Below are 17,836 nucleotides of genomic sequence, written 5' to 3'. Positions count from 1 at the left end.
AATGCTGGGGGACATTTGTGACCCCCTTAAAGATTTTCCAGCGCAGCGCGTAAACAATACGACGCAATGCTCGCAAAATTTTCAGAATTATTTCACCAGGTCCGCAGCCACAATCTTCTCCATTGGAACCAAATTCAAATGTCCTCCAATAGCCTGAGCATGTGGGTCTAAATCTTGCGAAAACGCCCAGTACCATGTGTAAATATCTTGGCTCCGAGGGCCATGCCCTCCCCTTCTGGCTCCACCCTTGCAAGCGTCCCAACAATTAATTGATCTGTTTTTAGTATGCAAGGAAATTTGTAAAATATGAGGACATGTAATTACTTATTGCTTTCACCTGTTCAAGTGATGTTATCTCTAATTCAAGTTGGTTTCATTGCGCCACTCAAACTTTATAACCTTAGACGCTTCGGGAATTGAAAGATATAAAACGCATGACGAATCTGCTTAACAATGATGCAGAACACACCGTCTGTCATTCAGGAGTAATACTTAATTCCAAGTGACTCCCGCCTGGTCGGCCAGCCACTGGCGAAATAACCCCTAAAAGCAATTTCGTTACTATTTTTGAGACTATAGAACGCTTAAGAATGAAATAAAAACGGTAAGGGCACACGGAACACATAACGGAGCACTTCTGCAATGTTCACCAAACTTGGCCGTCTCTATCCCAGCTAGAGAGGTTTAATTTTTTAGATTTTGACCTCAGATTGACGTCACCAGTGCAGCGACCGACTTTGAACTAACAAATATCCGCGGGCACAAAATGAATGCTTAAAAGGTACCTAAAGCATCCGTGGCTCCGCTCCGTTGTTGTTCTTTTTTTGCTAAGTCCCAGAAACAGTAAAGGAAGTGTTCAATATTGGCATAGCGTTTGAACTGAAATAGCCATCTTTAAGACCATTCAGTGCAGTTGAGAGCCCTACCACTTCTAAGACCTAAACCCGTCTGGCTTTTGAGTGGGCTGTACGCGCGAAGATGCGCATATTTCCAGCCTATCTGAAAGTCACCCAGGCCTCCATGATGCACTATAAGGTCACTTGTATTGTGCAATTAAATTGGTCATGCATCGACTGCGGCCGCAAGTCCAGTCATTCATATCTGGCGTTTGCGAGCACGGTTTCCAGATATAACGGCCGCCAATATGCTCTCCATCAATGTTGTGCAACGCACTACGGCATGATGACACAATGACGTATTGAAGAGCATTTTACTAAGCCGAGAAATTGCGTTGTCTAGAGCAGCCTTTTTCACTTAAAAGTGTACCGATAGTTTTAAATGAGCTTAATTCACCACGCTTGCTTCAATATCTCCAAACGTGTGGCACTCCAGACGGATGCGTCACTTTCGGCGCTCCCCAGGCGCCCTTGATAGGAATGGCTGTGGCCCGTGACAGCGGCGAGGCGACGTCAGAGGGCGGGACGGACCGTGCTGAGTAATGTGCGGCACGTTCGACTTTCGCCATTAAATTCTACCGCTGGCCTAGAACTTCAGGTTCAGGTGGTTGGAAGCCAGGGTTCACGCAGCATACACCGCTAAGTGTGACCTCTTATCCCAGAACTTCATTCATTCAAAAAAGGTTTGTACTAAGTCATTATTAAATAAACTTTTCTTCTTTCCCTTAGAAATACCTAATATAGTTATGGTTGCAGGCACGTGATGATGCAATACCCCTCCTGACACGGCCTTAAACTCTAGGCGCGGAGGACTTTGAATTGCTCGGCCAGTTCTGTAACCAGATATCGCCGAGCGGTCTTTAGGAGCACCAATTACATCGTACCAGCATTTGCATCAACATATGCAATCATGACATGGCGAGAGACATAGGTGGAGAAACGTTTCAGAAGGTGAGGAGGTCAAGCTTAGGGCGTACTTCAGGAACTTTTTTGGAAAGCAAGCCCGATGACCGGGGGGGGGGGGGGGGGGCGTAGAGATGGAGGTTATTATCGCTCTTTATTCAAATGTCATGGTTGCTATGCTTGCTATGCATTTAGGGCTGTTCTCTTAATGCACAACCTTGCCTATTCGACCCATCTGTCATGTAGAAAAGAAGGCTATTCAGCTTCTCAAGATTATTCATTCATTTCAGCATTGTCCTTCCTGGAGAGGTGAAATCCCACGAGCGGGCAAGCATTTTAGGTCATTGAGGGAGCATATGCCTCCACAGCATAAATGCCAGAACACGGCCTGGACATAAGCGGGTGAGAATTTTGAAAGTGAATCTATGGCGCACAGTTCGACGCATTTTTCATGCACCTTCATTTTGCTGGCCGCTTTTCAAGAAATAAGACTTGCCGCGGCACGTATGGGGGAATCAAATTTGGAAGCTTGAAACTGTCAAATAAATTGAGTCAAAAGCCATAAAACTAGAGCGTCTCCATTAAACCAACCCACGGAATGGAAGCCAGTCTGTCATATATTACTTATTTGAGCCCTGCTCCTCTCCGCCGTCGGCGGCCACTACCCTGACCCGGTTGTCTCCCGCATGACTGAATGCGAACTGATGGTATGGCTGCTATGCTGCTGTACCAAAATTTTTTATCTCGGATCTACGGAAATCAAGGGCATTGCGAACGTAGATTATAGATCGATATGTTTGATCTAAATTCGAAGATGAACATTTGATTGCAGATCGAAAGGTTAACAGGTGTATTGATATGGCCAAGGCACGGTACGCCGTACTGTGACTATAGTCCCCATGACCGGTCACGTACTCTAGTGCCGCTACCGGACTACCGACCTGCGCAGTGCGCACTGACGGCCAGATGCTGGCGCAAACTGGACTTGACGGAGGCGAATCGCCGTCACCAAGATGTGGAATGGGGCCCAGTGTACGGCAGTGACGATCCCGAAGAGCCGTGGGACTATTCCCTGCAGTGACTCGTCCTATCGATGATGCTTTAGCACCGATGAGACGTTCAAAAGTGCGCAATCCTATAGCACCGCCTGTCACGGAAGCTACTAAAGACCTGATGGCCCGGCGGCGTGTCGCACTCTGTGATTATGACCGCGAGACGTATAAGGACCTAAACCGGCAGGTCAGGTCGGCAGTGCGTCGTGACACACGGGAGGAGATTGACAGGCGTGTACGGCCTATTGTCTCATCTAAGCAGCCAGCCAGGTCCACACCTGATGCGGACGCGGACGACATTAACCGGTACTTCGCCAGCATTGGTACCGGGACCGCCCGCCAGTTGGACTCCTCGGGGCCGGAGCTGGCGGTACGCCTGCCGCGCGTGGTCACCGGCCGGTTCCAGGTATCGCCCGTTACACAGGAGCAACTGCGATGCGTCATAGCCCGCACGCGTAACAGTACATCGTGCGATGCAGACGGGTTGTGTATCCGGTTTTTCAAACTGTGTACAGACGCTATTTGTCCCGCGATCGCCCATATTGTCAATTCCAGCATGATAGCCCATGTAGCCCCCGACTCGTGGAAGCTGACAATAGTACATCCTATCCAAAAGACGCCAAAATCCATTGATGTTCCAATTACAGGCCTATCTCAATTTTACCGACTATCGGTAAGGTTGCCGAACGTGTAGTTTACGAGCAGCTGTTTGCATATTTCACCTCTCATCACCTGTTCTGGTCTAGTCAACATGGTTTTAGATCAGATCACTCCACTGACACGGCGCTTCTCACGGTAACCGACAAAGTTTTTGAGGCCATGGGTTAAAGGGAAGTATCCTTGTTATGCATACTGGACTTATCCAAGTGCTTTGATGTTATTCCACACGATAGACCTCTTAGAAAGTTCCAGCTGTACCACGTTGATGTACGTTGGTTTGCGAGTTACCTCCAAAACCCCTTTCAGCCAGGGAGCTAGAATCGCTTTTGAACTAGGGTGGGAATGAAAAATTCCATCGCAAAAAGACCGTGAGGGAGTGAAGAAGTCAATTCACAAAAGATGGAACTTATGAGCTGGTGACTGATACTTCAGTAAATAAAGACATATATTTCAAGTTGGCGTGGGCGTAATGTCCGGAACCTGACAAAACTTTTTCGTTTTTTAGCATCTTAGGCCATTAAAGTGAAACAGAATACATTAACACGCGCTCGGGTGGGAGGGGGGGGGGGGGGCAAACTGACCATACCAGGGGTTTTTCCCGAATGGCTTCTGAATGGCACGGCGTAGCCGCGCCAAATTTTGCGTAGCTGTAGGAAAATTGCATAGCGGATCGCTTGGCATACAAAGTTTAGATGTGCCTTGTAAGGTTGCTGACCTATGACAGGTCAAAGTCAGCCCATGGTTTCAGCGAAGGCAATTTTTAGGGAATCGCTCAATCTGATGCAACAACGGAGTGTTTGATGAAGGCATACATATTTGAGATGCTTTCTTAGGCACTACAAATATTAAATGAGCAAATTAAGTTGACCTATGGTCAGGTATAAAGGTCAGACCAAGGTCAAAACCAACCTGATTTATTTCTCTAGGGCTTGCTGTGGGATAGTTTCTGGTGCTCATTTCCAATTTATTGACAGCAAGAACCGCATCATGCATCTCCAACTGACTTCTGAGAGGTCAGAACAGGCCATTGACCTAAGATGACCCGGGTCAAACTTCTTGTTTTAGGAATATACTGCCTAGCGTAATCTTTGTCGCTTATTCAAATGCAAAACTCAGAGCAGTCCTGTATCATTTTGGTCACCATGACCTTCAAAGGGCCAAACAAGGTCAATGACCTCAAATGGGCTTGTGACCTTTTGCTTAGAGACAGTTGCCTAGATCTGGGGGCGCTCTGGAGACCAACCTGGAATCTAACCTTGTTTGACCTCATTTAACCTGAAGGCTATGTCCTAGGAAGCTAAAACCTTAACCTAAGTGAGTTTACGTATAGGTCAAGACACCCTGTAAATTTGGTGTCTCTAGCTTTCTTAGTTTCCGAGGCCTCAGAGGGGGGGGGGGGGCAAATTGACCCCCATCCTCGCCCCCACCCGAGCGAAGGGTATCTAGCCGGCCAACCAGGCGCGTGTTAAAGGATAGTAATTTCATGACAGCATTATGAGCATAACAAATTATTAACACCACTAATTTGATGCCGCACTTTTCAATTCCCTTCCACAGCACTTTAAAACCAAAACAAAGGAAAGGAATTCAACAACAAAATAACGACAGAAAATTCAACACGCATAAAACACTCAAACAAAAAAAACCCTCGGACTCCTACACATCAGCCCATCACCAAGTCAAACACAATAAACATACTTCTGGCTTCTGTCAAGATGGGGTCAGGAAAACAAACATTTTGTCACCGTTTCTTACAAAATACCACTGCTTATTTCCATGAAAGTAGCCTATGCATAACCTAAAGAGGCTTTACATCATCTCATCCTGTATAACCTGTTTGTATCACAGCAGCAGTCGTGAGTTACTGATTCTTGCACAATTCCTATTCCCACTTGCCATGTACTTGACCAACTTAACCTAACTTAGAGTAGCCTATATGATGAACACCATCTCAACTCACCATTCTGTTGACAGCAGCAATTGTGATAAAAACATGATACCTGAAGCTAGTTTTTGGTTGGTTTCAACTTGCATTTTTGTTCATTTTATTCGTGTATGCTTGTTGATATCAGACAAAGTTGACAACACACAAATCAAAACACTTTAAATCACTCTGAACAACTTATTTTGATTGTCATGGTTAACCTATGTCAAGGGCAATAATTGGTATGCTCCACAAAACAATCTCTCTTCTCTAAAAATAACGTAACTTTTAGATGGCCACGCCAGTATTGCTGCTCGCCTTTTCAGCTGCTGCAAATGCATTCATTTAGGCTTGTTTATTCATATTCAATGACAAAGTTTGAGATGCTGGCTTCCGATTTTTAATTGGAATTGTTTTATGACAAAACTCGATGGATTAAAACAGAAAATGACAAACTCTGGTTAACAATCATGTGTTGAAAGTAGGTAAGGAAAGCAATTACTTGGTCCAGAGGAGACTTACTGGCTTCTTCCTGCTCCCCCACAACAAAAAGTCAGTAACTTTTGCTCGGTCTGCTGGCAGACAGAGCCATCCCACTCACCCCCAAATATAATTATCAATCATGCCTACCAGCCTACAAGATTAAAATGCGAAACAAGTAAGAGGTGTGCATAATAAATATCTCCAGAGGGCAGAATTTCGCCACCCAACACTTCTGTATTAGCTGCGTCAGGTCTGTCCCAAGGCTCTGTATGGCAGCAGTAGCATAACCTTGCCAGGTAGCCTGGTGAGTCAGACATTCGAAAGGCTTAGATTTATCATTATTGAGCACCGCCATGAACCAAGAAAACGGTTAACCGAGGGCTTAAAAGGACGAAATGGCGGTAAAATAAGTTCCATGCTTCAAATTGTCTCCTTCATTCCGTGTGAATTGTTCACGCTTGGGTGCATCTCAAACATATTTGGGCGACTGGCGAATTAATCCAATTTATGTAGGAAACACGTACAAGTTTGCAGTTGGAGCATCATGCAGAGAAATCGGTCAAACTGTTAAGCCGCAGATGGTACCTCTAAAGGCAATCGAAAAGGAAAGAAGAATAAAGTGGTATCACACCCGTATGATACCAAGAAAAACAAAAGTAGCTAAATAAATATAAAGACTGGTACTTTCTCGCACAATTTTGTAATGAACTGATTTGACTTAAAATTTGTTAATTCAAGTACTCAAATGGTGATATTCATCTTGTAAGTTTGATTCAGAAAACATTTCTTGAACTTTTCACTCCTGCATTTCGTGAGTGATGCAATTTAGTGGTCAAGTTTCCTCGGGAAAAAAATGCGTGGAGTAAAATTCTCTACCAGGCCTTGCTGGTGTTTGCACCAGGCTCTGCTTTTGTGGTATGGTGGTGAGACCAAAGAATAGGGATGCGTGAAAACCTTGTATTTGGCACACAGCTGCAGGTTGTGGTGCATTCTGTAAACAAACCAAACTTAATGCGCGCGAGCGTCTGGGGTCACTGGGATTCTTGCGCTTGGAGGTAACTGGCGCCCTTGCTCTGTGCATACATAGACATGATTCAGATGTAGATGAGGCAGGACATAGCCATAGGTGTCCAGGTGTAGGAAATCGTTGGAGCATCTGTGGAGCATCGTTTATGCTTGGTGGTTTCAAGTGAGCTCGGTTTTGGATGACATCTGAAAACCTCAGGAAAGGAAATAGGGGTTGGGATGTGCGATTAGACAATGTCAGACAGGAGTGAAAAATTCACATGCAATATGGGGAAAAAGAGCGATAAATTCCTCCTCATAGGGTGTTGCTTTACACCCAAAGTCGGCAATTCTGAGACACTGCTTTCGGCAGGTTCTCGTCCAGAACCCAGGTGGCGCTTCCTCTTTGTCCGCGGCATTGCACAACCCGATCGGAGCCTACCAGGGCTCAGCGCTCGGCCCGCTGCTGTATAGCATTTATGCTAATGATATGCCGCTGCATGCTCATGACGCATGTATTGTGCAGCACGCGGACGACACGCAGGTTTCAGTGAGTGGGAGGCCCGGTGACATTGGTGTGCTGATCACATTCATGGAGCAACATCTTTCACATCTGTTCAAATGGTTTGGCAAAAACGGAATGAAAATTAACGCACACAGCTCATAGTCCTCGGCACGCGTCAAAATCTTCGGAACCTGCCACCGCCTAGCATCAAATTTATGAGCGCCACTGTAGCCACCTCTCCTTCCGTTCGAAACTTGGGTGTTGTATTTGACCAGTGCATGACGTTCCTGCGCACACTGATGACGTTGTGCGGCGATGTACTGGCGTTCTAATCGGCCTCAGCCACAGCCGGCACAGTCTGACTCAGGCCTCACTCATTACTCCAGTTCAGGGTCTAGCCATCTCACTCATCCGTTACTGCGCCTGTGTGTACGGAACATGTAATGCTACTCAAACATCACGACTGCAGAAGCTGCTGAACTTCGCAGCATGAGTCATCTCTGGGCGTCGGAAATATGATCATGTGAGCGATGTTTTACGAGATCTCGAGGGGATGTCTGCTGGCAACATGTTCTTATATCATACACTGGCACTTCTGAAGTGTATCCTGGAAAGATCCCAGCCGGAGTCGCTGTCTGATCACCTTATTCACAGACGCCATGTTCACTATCGAACAACGAGACAGGATAATATGTTACATGTGCCGGTGATCAGATCCAAATCGAGAAGGCGGCGTTTTATTTACTCCACCTTGACCGCCTACAACGCACTACCGCAGAATATTCACGAGCTGAGCCTTCCACAATTCAAATATGAGTTGCGTAGCTATATCCTGCAGCGGCAGATCAATAACGGATAGCGATGCCTACTTCAAAAGACTTAAGCGAATGTGAGAGAGTGCGTTCTGCGCATGTGTGCCTGCCTGTGTACGTGTTTGCGCGAGCCTCCCTGACCACAGTGTTTTATTTCCATGACGCGGGCTCTGTAATAGCCACATTCTGAGTGGAGTAAGCTTATAACGTGTAATAAATAAATAAATAAGCCATGGTTGTCTGAAAATGTCCAACATGCATTCAGAATCGGTTAGTGATACGAGTCATGTGACGTGGTTTCTTAACATGTGCGCTCGCAAATCTTGGCAACAAAATATCGACACCAGGCGTTGCAGTCTCCATAATTCGCGGAGCTTTAGCCCAGTGGTTAACTTTCAGCTGTGGCCCACCGGTGAATGAAAATGATAGCGCTTCTTAAATAATCACCTTTAAACACCTTAATCCGTTTGTAATACAAGTTACGTGAAGTAATGTTGAGCATTCACACTCGTGAATCTTAGTAACAAAAACCTCGCCGCCAGGCATTGCAGTCTCCGTAGGCCGACAGACTTGTTGGCCCCACAATTAATGTTGAGCTGTGGCCAACGGGTGGACGAAAATGATTTTCAAAAAAAGTACCTTTGAACACTTCATGACATCGAATCATGCATTTTGATGCCAGTCTGGGCGTATATTCCACGTGTGCGATTTTTAGACTGATGATAAGAACGGATTAGCCCTGAAAGCACTGCGCAGCGGTACTGGAATTCGGTGGTGGAACTGGGAGGGTAAAGGCAGAATATTTCTTTTTCGTGTTTCTGTAACTGTTAATATATCCAGAAGACAGGTTAGCACGGCGCCCGCCGTCTGGTGGCACTTGCAGAGACCGAAGCCGTTCGGCTTTACGGAAGCTGCAACCTAGGTCATCGCTGTCCTTGCCTTCGAGGTTGCGGGCGGGTATGCTCGAACCCTTTGATGTAATTTGTTATACTAATTCATTTTGAAAAATGAACGTTCTCCGGCAAACAAGGAATGGCCTTGTTGGTTTTCTTTTTTAAACGCATTTCGACCCACACCATTCAACAATAATGAGACCCCTGATTTCCTTCCGGGCAGGGGCCCCTTGAGTAGAACATCAGGGGCACATTACTGTCTACGGTCAATGACTGAAGGGCCATTCTGTCCCCGCACGAAGTGTCTTCTGGCTGTCAATCTGGCGACACGGGCGGGATCTCTTGGTCGACCTGAAGGTCATTAGAAGGATATATCATATCACACTGTTTTCCTCCATGACACAGGAGGCCTTCTGACACGCGCAGTTGGCCCCGGATCAGCACAGGAATCCTCATTGACGCAACATCCCTGGTCGCCGCAGGTGGTCCAATAATTGTCACACAGACCCGAATTCCACGTTTTTTGTGTTCTTCAGAGATATTGAAGACTCTCTGAACGTAAATTGCAGATGAAGTGGTGTCACAAATTTGCATAAACATGACTAAAACCCATGTTCGCCTCAAAATGTTCGAGATTCAATCACGACTGATTACTGATAAAAAGCTATGCAATGTGGTTTTGAACATGCTGTCTCGCAAGTCATAGTAACGACGGCCTCGAGGCCCGGCGTTACAGTCTCCATAGGCCGCGCGGCGTCGACGCTGCGGTTATGATACTACGCCATGGCCAATGACCGGACGAAAAAGATGGCGCATCTTGAGGAAGATGGTTGATGAACTAGGTAAATCAGCATTTATGTTTAATGCACTGCAAAAGTAAGCTATACAGAACCTTGATCTGAAAAGTGGAGGGGGCAGTTAACACTGCTACCCCCCCCACCTTGAAAAGTGGGGGGCATGGTCCCGTGCCCCCCCCCCCCCCCAGTTCCTTCACCCACAGCGAGAGGCGTTTATAAAGGCGCATCTTAGTGGAAATCCGCATAAACAAATAGCTCTTCTTCTACCTGAAGGCTGCTGGGATAGGGGACTGTCGCTCCTTTACGAGGGTGGAGGGGGACGTGTCCTCCCCCCATCCCCGGTGGTGCCGCCCCTCCCAGCGGCAGTCAATACTACTAATGCCGCGCAACGGTGACGCCGTGAAGACCGATGACATCACCTGCGGAACTGATGGCCCAGCTGAGGTCAGGTCACCAGTGACGTCGTTGCTGTGGGCACGTAGGTGGATTGGCTATTTTATCCTTCTACAAACGTCTTTCAAAGTCATTCCATGGAACTCACCGTCGCGTCTGAATCCATCACGCGTCCCTCCTGGCGGCGTTAATCATTAGAGCGACGTAGGCCCTCCTAACATCAAAAGTCAAGGTGACTCAAAAGACGGCGGATCGACGGAGGAGCGGCGCCTGGCAACAGCGTTGTCTTTCAGAATACCGATGACTTTAGCCCTTACCGTAAGACCAGGTCAATGAACTGTTGTACCACAAAGTGCGCGCGAGTCACCTTCCTTGGTTGAATGTATTCGCTCATCTAATATGCGTGCTGGCGGCGGGCCGGCCGAAGGAAAACAGAGTTGTTGGTTGTTGTATAGACGTTGTCAGACACATTTGGCCATGCACACCAAGGGTTTGTTGTCAATGCATTCATAGCACCTTTTTATTTCATAATCATACGACAATTTCATAAACAAAGTTCCACATAGTGCCATTCCTGCGAATAATCCACGAAAAGCTTCAAAAATGGCTAGCTTTGAGCCTGGTTTAGATTCGGCAATTTCAATTGACGAAGCATTCCAAAACACACACACACGCGCGCGCGCGCACGCACGCATATATTACACACACACACACACACACACACACACACACACACACATATATATATATATATATATGTATTATATATATATATATATATATATATATATATATATATGTGTGTGTGTGTGTGTGTGTGTGTGTGTGTGTGTGTGTGTGTGTGTTTGTGCGTGTGCATTGAGAAAAACACATGGACTTTGCGTGGTCAATACCCACAATAAACAGGGCTACATGTCCCCCGTGGCTTTCGGGATCCGATCTTTGCCGATAGTCCACAGCGTGTTGCATTCCTGATCGGTTTTGAAAAAGGCAACACTGTGCAATTACTGGCGAACCTATCGGTCGGGAAGCTGGCGGATCTGTTTGGGAGCTGCGGCCGGCACCTATGTCCGGGGCGTATGCATGAGTAAGCAATCGGGGGTGGGAATGGGTGGTGGATGAGAACATAATACATAATTTTTCCCATTGGTTAAAGAGGAACAGGACGTGCTGGTGATCAGCTGATCTTCTCGACAAATATTTTAGAACTCGACATTTATTCACATGCATATCGATGATTAAGAAATTGAAAGGGAGGGCAGATAAAAGGGGGGGGGGGGCAGATGCCCCCAGCGCTACCCTTGAATACCATCCCGCATTCGTCTACACCGTGTGGACAGTTCCACGCCTTCGCGTGCCTTGGTCGCTGAGATCCGACACCAGTTCTATGATGGCATCGAAACGGGCGAGCCATGATCGTGTTACCAAACGCACGAACGGGTTACCCAGGGGCGTCACTTTTTCAAACCGGTTCGGAGGGCCCAGCCGGTTAACCTGCTCTAACGTACCCCGGAAACGTGATCTCCCGCATTTGGCCAGTTATACCCGCGATCTCAATGCCATGGATAAAACATATATTACAAAAGCGGCCTGCGGTCTAGTTTCCATTTGGAAGCTGCCCCCCCCCCTCTCCGATTGTAAAGCCCTGCGTGTACCCATCTTCAAAAGTGTCTACATCAGCTTAGCCAAGAATTTTCAGAGGTGTAATCAATGAATTGCCGATGTGCAGCTTCCGTTTCTAGACTGAAAAATGTCCAACCATGCCAATTAACTGGCCATCGTAATTTAAAAGCCGCCGCATATTGCAGTCCATTTCTTGTCCCAATGCAGGTCAATTGCGTGAAACCTGCGAATAACTGCAGAATGTCCTAGCGTTTAAAGGAGTCGAAATGGAACAAATATGTTAGGCACCTACAGGGTAGCATACGGCACAAAATTAACGCGAACCTAAGGCGATATAGCCAGGTATGTACCTAGTGTGCCCACGTTCCAGGGAAATTTTCTGCATTCCGTTGGTCCAGTATTCCTTTTTTGCTCGTGCTTACCAGGGAGGGGGCTCAGAGTAGCATGGGGGGGCTAAGTCAGCATTGAGGGGAGAGGCTTGGGCCCCCGTGTATAAAGCGGCACCACTGGAGTGACACTGCACATGTTGATCCACGCCCTTACTCTTACGATCGTCCGCTCTTGCTCATCAGTGTGTCCTGCATCACTGCTACGCTGGATAGAAATCTGGACCCAGTTTTGGCAAACGTTCTCCAGTTTTTTGTAGGTCAAAATGTTAGAATTAATCCAATGCTTAAGTGGAGCCGTGGCAGTACTGCAATATTGCAGAAAGCACTCTTAATTGGACGGCTTGCAGGTAAAGACCGGACAGCTTATGCGCTACATCTTTTAAATGATTGAGCATCTTGTTTATGAAAACCACATTTGCATTCTTAACCACCGTTGCTTCCAATGGCTCGTCCCTTAACCAGATGCGGAAACAGGACTTGTCAGAGGGGAATACGCAAAATTGTGCCCCCCCCCCCCTGCCGGATTTTGGGAGTCAGTCACACCCACGCGCGTGCCACTGCATAGCCTTTGCAAATCCATTATCCATAAATCTATCAGTCCCTCCGCTTCCGCACACCATTGACAGCAGCAGCCCTGAACTAAGCGCCGACATTTTTTCCATCCCGAACTCAGAACCATTTCGTGTCGCGTCCTCATGATAGCTTGGTTGCCGGCATCTTCCTCTGTATTACGGCCAATGTCAGTTCTCCATCCCACATCAGGGTTAAGTACTCGCTTCAGAGCCATTACTGTGTACATTGTAATAGTATGACACATGCTGGAAACTGCACGCGATGCGCTTTTCTATGCATCACATTTTTATTTCGCAAAAATTCCAACAGTGACTCACTAGCGGCTGTCGTCGTTGGCCAGGTCTTTGGCATGACGAGTCACATTCGACAGACGGAGGCGTCCGCTCGCCCGGCAGCCCCCGTATCAACCCTTCTCCACACCGCTCGGCGCTCCCGCCCGTCAGCTGGCGGCCGCGGGCGGGAGGCCCGCCTCGATCGCTGCCTGCGGCGGCGACGCCGGCTCGGCCGCCGCCGCCAGCACCATGTCCAGGCCGCCCTGCAGCGCCAGAAGGCCGTCCAGGTAGGCGAGGTGCGCCTCGACGGCCGAGCGCAGCGCCTCCAGCGCCAGGTCGACGTCCGGGTCGCCGCGGCCGGCGCGCTCGCCGTACACGTCGGCCAGCACGGCGGCCGCGTCCATCAGGGCGGCCGTGAAGCGCGGCCGCGGCAGGTGGCGGCCGACGAAGCCGCACAGCCGGCGCAGCGCCGCGCCCTGGCGGCCGGCCACGGCGGCCGGCAGCGCGCCGCGCCGCATCAGCTCCTGCAGCACGGCCACCGTCCGCTCCGGCTGGCGGCGCACCACCTCGCGCTCCAGCACGGCATCCAGCGCCCGCGAGAACTCGAAGCGCCGCAGGTGCAGGTCGTACTTGTCGAGCTGGATACGCAGCGGTGCCGCGGCCGCCTGCCGACGAACGGGTGCTGATGAGCTCCGCCCCGCGGCGGGGGGGGGGGGGGGGTCACCAGGCGAAGGAGGCACGGCGCGATGAACGGTGGAGTCTGTACCGTAAACATGCACACGTGTCACCATGCATAGCCCTGATGATAATGCCAGGCCACGTCAATGTCACGTCACGGGATCTACGCCACACTGGAAGTAGGTTCTAGTGTTGGAGACTTAACGTCGGCAGTCACTTGGCAGCGTCTTGCTAATGAAGGACGTCGTGTCGCGCACGCATTCAAAATAGTCCCCATGCGATCACGGCACGGCACGCGATGTGTAAGTCACAGCAATGCGCTACACGATGCAATGACAACCCGCTGCAAAGAGTAAAAATCACGAAACTGTCTTGTCATCAGACCTGCCCTCCAACCGTTTGCCGAAACGCGGTCATAAAGCGTGTACTCTAATGGAGCGTGAAACTCTTTCTGAGCCCACAATCTGGCAAAACGCCTTGCTCGAAACAAATACTTCACCGATGGTTCACTTCAGGTACGTACATGCAACACAAACCTTAAATGATCACATCTTACGTGCCACACCAGCCTCAGATTGAAAAGGAACCACAAACAATTTTGTTCAAAATAGTCTGTGTTCTGATGCGGCTGACGTAAAATAGTTCTAAGCAATTTATGTAAATTTGGTATGCTTGCGGTTGTTTTCGCCCGAAATGATAGGGCCAGCAAAGCTTGCATAATCTCCATTTGGTTACGAGGGCAACAGATATTTGGGTGTCAAAAGGCTGACTTAAATGAAGTCAACCAAAGATACGAGAGTATGATTCGACATCTTAATCCACATTCGAAGACGAAAATTTCGAAATACTGTTTTGGCGATCCGGCCCACTGAGCAGTAAATTGCTTCAGACAAATTCTTAATAACCACCTATTCTTCCACTTCTTGTCAGCACCTTCGCTTTAGCGCATTAAAATTGGACCCATAAAAAGCAAGGCGGCGTAGGCATGCACATACACACACACATATCAACAACGTGAACTTTCAGATGGCAATGATCATGTCTGTCCCACCCCGGACCATACCCTTCCCCCATGACCTGATGGTCCCCAGGCGCGCCGCGGATCGGCCGGCGGTCGCTCTCACCGCGCTCTCCTGCTCGGAGCGCGCCGGCTGGCTGATGGTGTCCTGGCGGTGCCGCAGCGCGCGCCGGCCCGGCCGTCCGGCCGGCACCGCCGCCGCCGCCGCCGGCGCCTCCTCCCGCCGCCGGTCCTCGATCGAGACCAGGCCGTCCGCCATGCCTACCACGATCTTGCTGTCGTCCAGCTGGGGGCGCCGCAGAACGCGCCGGGGTCAGGTGCCGGGCGCACAGGCGGCGGCCGGCAGTGCGCTCTTCGGCCCAGCTCGGGCTACCGAGCTCAACAACGCCAGCAAACGGACACGTTTCATAGGTATAAAGACCAACGTGAGCAGCGAGGGGAGCGCTCCAAACATTGAATGATCAATCCAGAAGAAGCTGGACACATACTCCAGGGCGGCTGCAAATACCGACAACGGGGTACGACTCCGACGTTTAAGTCTGCTTGATCCGCGCTCCGTCGGCGTGAGAAAGGAGTCTGGACACGACACGAGCCTAGCTACGAGACGATCCTGATCTGGCGGCGCCCGCGCGCGCGTCTGAGACTCACCCCGATCGCCAGACTGAGCACCGGCGACGGGTACTCGAGCGTGTGAACCAGCTGGTAGCTGGCCGTGTCGAACAGCTTGACGCGCCGGTCCAGCGAGCCGGAGGCCAGGCGGCGGCCGTCCGAGCACAGCGACAGACAGGTGGCCGTCTTGCTGTGGTGGCTGAGTCGGCTGAGCAGGCGCCCGCCGGCCGCCAGGTCCCACACGCGTACCTCTGTGCCACCTGACGCGACGGAGGAGCGATAATGGTGACGTGACACGTGAACACAGCTCCAGGAAAACCGACCGAGGTGTACAGACAAGAGGTCACACACCCGCAGCTCCACAACACCTGACTCAGGTACACAGACACGGGGTCTCGCACCGGGGTCCACGGTGCGAGGGTCTCGGGGTCTCGGGGTCTCGCTTCACTCACAGCTCCACAACACCTGGCTGAAGTGTACCGACACGAGTCTCACTCTCACAGCTCCACAACACCTGGCTGAAGTGTACCGACACGAGTCTCACTCTCACAGCTCAACAACACCTGGCTGAAGTGTACCGACACGAGTCTCACTCTCACAGCTCCACAACACCTGGCTGAAGTGTACCGACACGAGTCTCACTCTCACAGCTCCACAACACCTGGCTGAAGTGTACCAACACAACTCTCACTCCCACAGCTCCACAACACCTGGCTGAAGTGTACCGACACAACTCTCACTCCCACAGCTCCATAACACCTGGCTGAAGTGTACCAACACAACTCTCACTCCCACAGCTCCACAACACCTGGCTGAAGTGTACCGACACGAGTCTCACTCTCACAGCTCCATAACACCTGGCTGAAGTGTACCAACACAACTCTCACTCCCACAGCTCCATAACACCTGGCTGAAGTGTACCGACACGAGTCTCACTCCCACAGCCCCATAACACCTGGCTGAGGTGCACAGACACAGACACCTGGCCTCGCACTGACACCTTCATACCACCCTATCGAGGAGATACATTGGCAACAGGTCACGCACTCCCAAATCCGTACCAGACGGAGAAGATATTCCGTTAAGTCCCACACAAACGTCTCAGTAGCAACTGAAGAGGGAACGACATCGGCAGCACCTTCGTCCGGGTGACGGGCATCGGGTTCCACATACGCACCCTCGTGCCACTCGATGAAATGGGGATGGGCACTGATGTAACGCCATGTAACACACATACGCACACACGCATCTTTTCCTTCTTCCCCCCCCCCCTGCCGGCACACGATATATATATATATATATATATATATATATATATATATATATATATATATATATATATGTTGCATCTAGGCAATGTCTTTGCACGGGGCTCACGGGTAACGAGTTACCATATCTTTTCTCTGATGCGATTGTCATCAGGGCCCGATTCTGCATGGAATTGCACAGGGATTCTCGTCTGACAATAGATCAGCTGAAACGGGTTAAGTGAAATCAAACGGAACAGACCGAATCCGAGCAGGCCAAGCGCAAGACCAGAGCCTAGCAACGTCCCTGCCCAAGCCTTGCCCAGCCGCGCGCTACACTACGCCATGCCGCCCGTGGCGACGTCTCTGACCTGCTGACACCACCAGGCCGCCCGAGGGGAAGACGAGCACGGCCTCGACCGGCGCGCCGTGCTCCATGACGGCCGTGCAGGCGGCGGCGCGCGCGTCCCACACGCGCACGGCGTGGTCGTAGCCGCCAGAGACGAGCGTGTCGGGCGCGGCCGGGCTGCACGTGCCGGCGCGCACGTAGTCGGTGTGGCCGCTCAGCGTCAGCAGGCGCGCCTCGCCGCCCACGTCCCAGAGCGCCACGCTCCGGTCATCCGAGAAGCTGGCCACGCGGAAGCCGTCGCCCGTGAAGGCGCACCGATGCACCGGCCTGGGGCGGGCGGGGCACGGCACGAGTCAGACAGGCGGCCGAGAGGCAGGCGGGAGGAGAGACAGGCCCGGAGAGGGACGGGCACGGTGAGACGGGTACGGCGAGAGGCAGGCGCGGAAAGAGGCAGGACGAGAGGCAGGCACGGAAAGAGGCAGAACGAGAGGCAGGCACGGAAAGTGACAGGGGGACGAGTGGCAGGTACGGAAAGAGGCAGGACGAGAGGCAGGCACGGAAAGTGACAGGGGGACGAGAGGCAGGTACGGAAAGAGGCAGGACGAGAGGCAGGCACGGAAAGATGCAGGGGGACGAGAGGCAGGGGGAAGAGAGACAGGGGGAAGAGAGGTAGGCATGGAAAGAGGCAGGGGGACGAGAGGCAGGCACGGAAAGAGGCAGGGGGACGAGAGGCAGGGACGGAAAGAGGCAGGACG

General features: G+C 50.5%; 1 protein-coding gene across 1 annotated transcript in view; it reads right to left on the bottom strand.

Annotated features, from left to right (window-relative positions):
• Positions 1 to 17,836, bottom strand: part of LOC119100692 (U3 small nucleolar RNA-associated protein 15 homolog) — a 31,219-nt gene that overhangs the window by 10,151 nt on the left and 3,232 nt on the right. Inside the window, exons 5-8 of the mRNA XM_037223769.1 lie at positions 17,104 to 17,408; positions 15,525 to 15,745; positions 14,983 to 15,162; positions 13,651 to 13,845 (exon numbers count right to left, since the gene is read on the bottom strand). Coding sequence (XP_037079664.1) covers positions 13,651 to 13,845; positions 14,983 to 15,162; positions 15,525 to 15,745; positions 17,104 to 17,408 — 901 coding nt within the window. The remainder of the gene's footprint in view (positions 1 to 13,650; positions 13,846 to 14,982; positions 15,163 to 15,524; positions 15,746 to 17,103; positions 17,409 to 17,836) is intronic.

Source organism: Pollicipes pollicipes, unplaced genomic scaffold (assembly GCF_011947565.3).
Source record: "Pollicipes pollicipes isolate AB1234 unplaced genomic scaffold, Ppol_2.1 Scaffold_4881;HRSCAF=5763_pilon_pilon_pilon, whole genome shotgun sequence".
Lineage (NCBI taxonomy): Eukaryota > Metazoa > Arthropoda > Thecostraca > Pollicipedomorpha > Pollicipedidae > Pollicipes > Pollicipes pollicipes.
The sequence above is the reverse complement of the archived record's forward strand: the minus strand, read 5'-3'. Positions and strand labels throughout refer to the sequence as shown.